The sequence below is a fragment of the Apis dorsata genome, unplaced genomic scaffold (assembly GCF_000469605.1).
Source record: "Apis dorsata unplaced genomic scaffold, Apis dorsata 1.3 scaffold_13, whole genome shotgun sequence".
Lineage (NCBI taxonomy): Eukaryota > Metazoa > Arthropoda > Insecta > Hymenoptera > Apidae > Apis > Apis dorsata.
In genome coordinates, this window is record NW_006263316.1 from 62,979 (window position 1) to 71,751 (window position 8,773).

Below are 8,773 nucleotides of genomic sequence, written 5' to 3' on the forward strand. Positions count from 1 at the left end.
GACCGGGCATGAAGAATTCCTCGAGAAGAGGAATCGAAACGCAGCCACCACAGGGATTCGAGTTTCAATATCGGAATTGCTCGCAATAAATTGGAGATTTCTCTGACCTCTCGCACAGACTAGCAAATAGAACTTGGTTTCGAGTTTTCGAATAAAAAAATTCGCGATAAACAGATCGAAAAATTCGAATTTAATTAAAAGAGGATTCCTTACAAATGGGTTTTTATAAGGAATCATTTCTAGGTAACTGAATATTTTAAACATGTAGAATACATTAATGAAGCTTGATTTTTTTTTATTATATTTAAGATCTATTTCTTATTAAGAATTAATTTATTATTATTCAGAAATTAAGATTTTTGTAACAATACAAACTCGAAATAAATATTCTAGAAAGATATAATAAGATAGATATGAAAAATGGAAAGACAATAAGAAGTTTAACTCATGAAGATTTTTATATAAATTTATAATCGATTGAAACAAGTTAATTTCTGAAAGATGATAGAATGTTTGAGAAACATTCATCTCATTTTTGTTATAAAATTTTAAAAAATATTTCTGTAAGAATTGAGATCTAAATTAACCAAAATATAAGAGATTATTATTATATTTGACTGTAGAATTTGTATTATAAATAGCATAGATTATCGTCATCAGCCAAAGAATATATTTTAATAGCATTTCGAATATTAATACAACCGAGATTTGAATATTATCAAGTATCGTTATTGTTGTTACGAATATTATTTCCAAATACTACCATAGAATATTGGACTATTATCAAATATTATATGTAGAACATTATTATCTCAATTATCGTAAACAAGAACTTGTATTCATTTATGTATTAACTATTCTAAAATTTTAACTACTCTGGTATTATTTATCTTGTTAATTTAACCTTTTGCCAATGAATTTATTAAAACCATTAGAAAGAAAAATAATCATTTTTTATTCTTCTCTTATATTTATTTAAAATACATGTTTCTTTTAGAAATATTCTTAAATGAAACAAAAATTAAATGTACATTATACATGCCAACTTTTTAGGTGATTAATAATTTTACATTATTCAATAATATTCAATAATAAAGATTAATAATTAATTGCGCGATAATAATCTTCAAGTCTTTGAGAATATAACACAGAAAATATTAATTTTAAGAGATTAAAATCAGGGAGGAGGATTCAAAGATTCATAAATCATATTTTAGATTTAAATTTCGTTAGAGGGAATTTCAATTCACACCAGTTTGAAATGAATTTAATACGATGAAAATTCATTTTCAAAAATCATATTATTCACATTGTTAATCTTTGAGAAGTCGGAAACGCCTCTCGTTTCGTGCGTCTTCTCGTATTTACTGTCTTTCGAAGTTCAGCCTTTCTTCGTCCCCGTGTATTCGTTTGCACGAAACTCCTTGCTCCAATATTTATGCACGCAACATTCACCGGAAAGTTTCGCTTCTATCAACTTCTCAGATTTGAAGTTTTAACTAAACTTCCACAATGAATAAATTGACACGCGGCTAACGCACTCTTACGAAACAATGAACCAACGATATCGACCTCTTATAATCCTGATTGAAATTTTTATAAAATTATCAATTAACTTTCGGGAAAGAGCAGAAAAAACGATCTTATTGAAACTTGATTAACATTTTCATGGCAAATCGTTTCAAGAAATATCCAAATACTTTGGCAAATATTTTGAAAACACTTGAAATGTTAATTATTAATTTCAAAAAAGAAATATAGATATTAATATTCTTCATATTTATGATTCAAATTTATATCATATTATTTAATTATCAATATTTATTATGAACAGTTTAATTTTTGTCTTACTTTTTGTACAAGTGCATACATCGTATCGTTCATTCAATAATTTCAAAAAAAGAGAGATGCATTTCATATTCCATTTTTCATGCTCTATTTCCACATCCTCTCTTATATTTTACTTTTAATTATTCCTGCAATTAAACATCTCTCGATGTAATTATATTCAGAACAGAAATTCAACATTCAGTAACGCAAGATGTAAAAATGTAATTTCGATATGTATTAAATTATTGCAGATGAAATGATTGACGATTCAAGTTTTAACGTTTTATAGATTTATTAAAAAAATAACGTCAATCAGCTTGATTAAATATATTCGATATTCTTATCGAAAAGCAAAATTAACATTATTACAATTAAATTCTTGTATCGATTTATTAATAATTCCTCCCTAATTTATTTTTCACATTTATATTTACCAATTTAAAATTTTCACATCAATGACAAATTATTTATTGCTTTAATATAATCTTTTCATAAATTTTATGATAATATAACAACAGCGACACTAGCGCCACATGATTATCAACTACTAAGACCCAATATATATATATATATATATAAATATATTGAATTACTAAATATTACTAAATTATCTATGCATATCTTTAATTATTTATCACTTTTCGTTATTTACAAACACGAGAAAAATATATTTTGTTAATTCTTGATATGAAAATTATACTCTTGGCAGCTACTTTTAAACATCTACAGAGAAAAATCACAATCGTCAACATATAATTCCACGCAAAATTCACACAATTATCCATAGTTCAATTATAACATTCGTTTCTACAACGAATCAATTATATTATTAATATAAAACCACATTTGAATCAACAACTTGATGCAATTTAACATTCTAATAATTACATAAACATCTAATCGGTTGTTTCGTATCCAACCATCTAATAATAAATCATCGTCCGATATTCCACGAGAAAAATACGAGAGAAATAAGAAAGAAAAGAGAATGGCGGAAATATCGTTGTGAATTCGAGAAACCCGTTAACGTGCTCGCGATCCTGTGGCGTGCACTGATTAACCCCAGAAGTACTCCTTTGATCTCGCCGCGGCGTGCTCGAGGAAATTAGAAACACTCCGCGAATTTACGTGAGAGCCAGTTTCACGTGGTATACGTGATGTGTGTGTATGTGTGTGTGTATGTGCGAGGAAACGTTCGCGACAACGAAGCCGATTCACGGGGGTTTTAGAAGGGGGTGCGACCAGTTCGAATCAAACGCGAACAGAGTTAATGACGCTATCAAGGAGAAACTTTCTCCTCGGTGTACGCACGGAAATTCGTGTGGATTCAACACTGGTGAAGAGGAATGCGCGTCGGTGAAGTGGAACTGGGAGGGGCGGGGAGGGATGCAAATCTACAGGGTGTTCCTGAATGCAGTTGTTCTAATCTGATTTATCCTCGGTCGAGGAATTTTAGGTATTTTTGAATTTTGAATCGGGGAATTTTTTGTCTGTACGGAGGTCGGGCTAGGTTTGCGTTATTGTATCCGACTTTTTGTGAAGTTTCGAACGTTTTTTTTTGGTTGAGGAATTTTTGAATTTCTCGACTGAATTTCGAGGAATTTTTACTTGTGCTAGTTGGGACAAGGATTATTGATATTTGTATGTTATTGTATTAATTCTTTTTGCAATAACTTTTTAGTAATTAAAAATAGAAAAATATATTTGATTTTATAATAATATTTTGGAGTATCTTTATTGTAAGATGAATTCATAGAAGAAAGAAAAATTATCTCTTAATTTTTCCATGAAAACTGTTCTATAGTTATACGAGTATAATAATCATAAAGTTATAGAAAAATTATGAAAGCTATGTTTTAAGACAAAAATTGTAATCATAAAAAATTATAAAAAATATATTAAATAGAAATATGAAGATAAAATCAAACTTCGTTGTTATTATTTCTTTTTGAAACATATTGCATGAAATAGAAATATAATCTTTAATTTCGCTCTCTGCTCCGATCTTAAATGATCCAATCATAGTTATACGAGATTTCATTCGCTTTCACAAGAAGAATACGAAATAATTTACAATAATAGGTGCGGAAATGAAAGAGAAATGGGTTGCTTTTCCTGGAATTGTTCGAAGCGAGACTATAACTTTGTTTCGTATGTAGGACTTGGTGAAGTCTGTTCCATGCACAGAGTGGTTCTAGAAACTGAACCAGGCTATAGATCTTTGTGTACGAAGGTGAAAAGAATTGGAAAATATTGGGGAAAGAATTTAAAGGGAAACACGTTGCCCATTGTGTGCGGAATTTCACTTATTATATATTTTTTTTAGAATTGTGTACGAATACAATACCACTCATTTCAACATAGAGAAAATTATCTATCTTGCCTCCAGACAAGGCAAAAGACATTTTCTAATCGAATAAAAGAATTTAAAGAAAAAAAAACGTAGAAGACATTATTATAATTATTAAATTTTTAACAATGTCTTCTCGCATTGCATTTTATCCTTTCTCATTTTAAAAAGTTTAAATTTTGCAAGAATAAGATTATAAAGAATCAATTAGATATCTACAGATCAATTTTTTCAAGAAATGTTTTCCTTAGATACTGCACAATTTAAAAAAAAAACTAAAAACTTTCGATATATTTATAAAATATAAATATAAGATTCTTATAAATATACAATATACAAAATATATTCAAAATATATTCCCTTTACTTATAAAACATTTCTCACTTTCCATATCATCCTATTAATTCAACCAATTCAAGATTATAATTTTACCACTCGTAAATTATTATCGAAAACGATAAACGTGGAAAACTTTAGACAAAGAATAAAAAGCAAATAAAAACGAAATAAATGAAACAGCCTGTATCCAAGAGCAAGAGTTCGGTGACTTGCGATGCCGTACACGCGCGACTCGCGTGCATCGGGGAGAAAAGGGGGTGGTTGGCGAGGGATAGAGCCGAGCATGCTGAATACGTCGAGTTCCCCGCGATACTCTGTAATGTCGTGAAGCATGTACTTACACACTACTGTAAGATTCTTCGAGCCGCTGGCCGTGGAGAAGGTCGGCGCGTCCGCCGTAACTTCGCAACTGAATTTACCCGAGAGGGCGAAGTTGACGTCGCGCAGGGTTACCTGGCTCTTGTTCGAGTTCTCCTCCTGAAACAGAGCAACGTGTGTGCAAAGTGAATGCAAATGGATGTATCAGCCTTGGCGTTATCGCCACGTTATCGCGAAAACGTTGCAGGAATCAACGATAAATACATTTACGTAGACCGGCTCGAGTTAAACTTCACAGTTAAATTTCGGTTCTGATTGTTTGATAGGAGAGTTTCGTATTAGTTTGTCTCGTTGTCGTTTAGAATTGAATACGGTTCATTTGTATTGTTTGTATTTAAGTTTGTTTTTGAAATGGAAGATCGAGTTGTGATATTAAGATGGTAGAACTGTGTATTTTTTTTTGTTTTATCGATATTCGATCGAGTGGAAATAATTGGTTCTGTTATTTTTTTAGAGGAATTTGCGTGAATGATTTGATTCCTTCTATTTTTCTAATTTTGATTTGAAATTCAGATGTTAATAGTGGTAGTTCGATAAAAGAATTCTCTAATAATTTTAATTTAATTATCATCGATTGTATTTGAATTTCCTCGTGTCAATATGATGAAATTTAATAATAACATCGTGTATATCTAATGAAATTTAAGATATGCAATTTGTAACATTCTATTTGATCATGTTTTCATAATATAGTATGAAATAATGAATATTACATAAAGTATTCTTACTTAATGTTTTGTTTATAACTATTAACAATAAAGGACAAATAATTTTATTAAATTTTGTATATAGATAAATGAAATCATTTATTTAAATTTATATATTAAATTTGTAGAATCATTAGCTTCGTCTGATTACAATTTATTTTTAAATTATAAATTGATAATGACGATTCTAATTTACTTATTATTATATGTATATTATTTCGTATACAACTGTCACAATTGTTTAAATTTATAATTCGATATATATAAAAGTATCACGAGACGAAACGGATTGACTCTAAATCCTTTCGCTTCCTTATATTTTATTGCAGAATCCATTTGAAATCCGACTTTTAGAGTGTACACATCAATTCAAGAGATCTTTCATGCCAGTGCTGTACCTTCCAGGTTATGCAATACCATATATCATGACTGTCAGGCATAAATATTGGATTTTCAACGATTTTTTTGTCAAATATTTTCCCCAGTAAATCATTAATTCCTTATTCCTGTGAATTATGTATAAATATAATTCTCTATCTCTAAATGTTATTACTATATCCTATATTTATATAACAATTGTAATATTATCAAATTGAAAAGAATACATTTTTCTAATTTTAATACTAATAAAAATTATTGGTGCTTAAAAAAAGTATTTATCAGTCTTATTCAAATACTAATATCTTGTGTATTAACATATCAATAGTTTTGTATTTTATAATATAATTAATGTTAATAGATGCACAGATATTAATGTTAATGTTCCATAATACAATACAATATAATACAATAACAATTGAAAATTAATTTTGGTACTCGTTATTATTGTTGTAATCTGATTCAACAGCTTTCTACATTATTCAGACAACGCAATGTTCGACAAGCTGATAATGACTAATAAATAATATAAAGTCATTATTACACGTGACGATCTAATCAGATAGATTTCTTTGTTTTTCCAATCTACATGAATGTGAGCATATATATCTATGGATAATTAATACGTAAATTAGTATTAACGATTGTATTTCGAAATGATAGCTGTTATTGGATGATCGAAATTTTCGAACGAAAGCTCATTATTTAAAACGAACCTACAAACCCAATGAGAATTCAATTTGCTCGTTGCAATTTACCGAATTAACAGTTTTGATAGCGTTATTTAATCGAGAAACAATTGTTTTGTTATTCATTTTTTTTTTAATTCTCATTTACATAGAATATTCTATTTTCTATTCGACGCTCAATTTAATTATTATCGGCATACGTAATATATTAATTTGATTTATTATATTAAAAACTTCAAATATTTCAAAAATGATAAAGATTAAAATTGAAAATTATTAATAATATGCAACGTAATTAAAAACCTTTTAGTAGATAGCAACGAGAAAATATTTTTACGAATGCATATGAAACGCGCAATTTTGAATAAGCTTTTAACCGATATTGATTATTAAATAAATAATATATCTGTCAGGATATTTAACAAATAAAGCGAATTTTGCAGAAGCATGAACAATACATTGAATTAATTGAAACAATATTGACAGGAAAAACAAATCATTAACAAAATTTCAAATGATCCATATCAATTTATTAAGTTTAAAAGAAATTTATTCGAAACAACATGCCCCATCAATATTTTCCCTATTTTTCAAACAGATCAGAAGTGATATCATTTCATATTCTTACAATTTTTTACAACTTTACATCAAAAATCGACCGAAAACTTTTATACCAACCATAACCAACCAGCTGTTATAAAATTATATTATCACCTCGATAAAGACTTTTATAACTCTTATCTAAAATCGAACTCTCTCCCTTCCCCCAAGATGTTAAACGTTTTCTCGCGCATTTCACGCCCGAATATAAAATTTCACACCGACCATTCCACGTGCATACGAGCGTAGAAATTCACCTGCTAATCGATATCCATGCAGCTCTACACATCTCAAACATCCGGATCTATATATATATATATATACCGGTTCGAGATTATTACCTCTGGGGACATCCGTCGTGTCACGAAATATTAAACGTTCGTTCTATATTCTATATTAAAAGAGACGGCGGGACCGTTTGTTGAAGTCGACAAAGGCTGCAAAGAGGCTCTCTTTCTTTCTTTTTCTTTCTTCTCTCCCCTCCTCTCCCCCCCATCCCTACCCCTTAAATGTTTCTCCGGTGACCAGGCAACGCAGAGCACTCGAGAAAATCGTCATCTTATCAGGAATTACCCTGCACTCGAGTAAATTGGCTCGATGAAGCGAGCGCGAAGGCCGAGACACGCGGGGGCGAGATAGCGGCGAAGGCGGGGCAGGAGCCTTCCCTCAGGAATAGTGGTGGAAGATCGTTTCATCATTACAGGCAAAGGAAAAATATGCATAATTAGCGGGATTTAAATAACGAAGGAGGAAGATATGCCGTTGGACGCGGAGTGGGAGAGAGAGAGAGAGAGGGAGAGGGCTTTTAACGGGGATGAAAGAAACGAAGAAGGAGGAGAGGGCTTTTTTCATCAAGCTTCGTTTGATTTATGTGTGTTAGGTGCATACGATGAACGCTGAGCGGCTAGGAAACTGTGGAAATAATTGTTCATTATGGAATCTTGAATTTTCTTCTCTGATTTGTTAAGATATGTATTAAGAAGCATGTACAATGGATGAGGTTTAGGAAAGTATTCTTTTTTTAAAGAAATTCAATTAAACTCTTATTTCTTTGTGAATTATTGTGTAATCATCTTCTTCGTTATTTAAGGATTTTAAGAAGATTTTAAATTATATAAATTGACTGTGAAATTGATTGTTATTATTGGAGATCAATGAATTATTTATTAAGTTTTGGTTTGAAGATAAGTGAAGAATAAAAATTTTTATGTAACTAAAGAAATCTTTGGTTTTAGAATGATTCAGTTTCAAATTTATTCAATGATTAAATACTAATTTTCTAATATCCGATATTGCAATATACCTTTACGCCATTATGCGTTCTCCCCATGTTTCACAGTAGATTATGCCTGTAATATTCAGACTCAGTTCTGTATTAAGCTTCTATCGCATTTTTCTAAATATCATAAAAACATTTATATGCTTTATCCTAAAGCAATTTTGCGAATCATATATATCATATTCAATAAAAAAGCAAAAAAAAAAAAAAAAAAGAAAAAAGA

At 29.8% G+C, this 8,773-nt stretch overlaps 1 protein-coding gene across 1 annotated transcript in view; it reads right to left on the minus strand.

Annotated features, from left to right (window-relative positions):
- The window catches only part of LOC102676943, a 165,154-nt gene that overhangs the window by 62,137 nt on the left and 94,244 nt on the right, over positions 1-8,773 (minus strand). Inside the window, exon 3 of the mRNA XM_031509399.1 lies at positions 4,861-4,996. Within this exon, the coding sequence (XP_031365259.1) occupies positions 4,861-4,996 (136 nt within the window). The remainder of the gene's footprint in view (positions 1-4,860; positions 4,997-8,773) is intronic.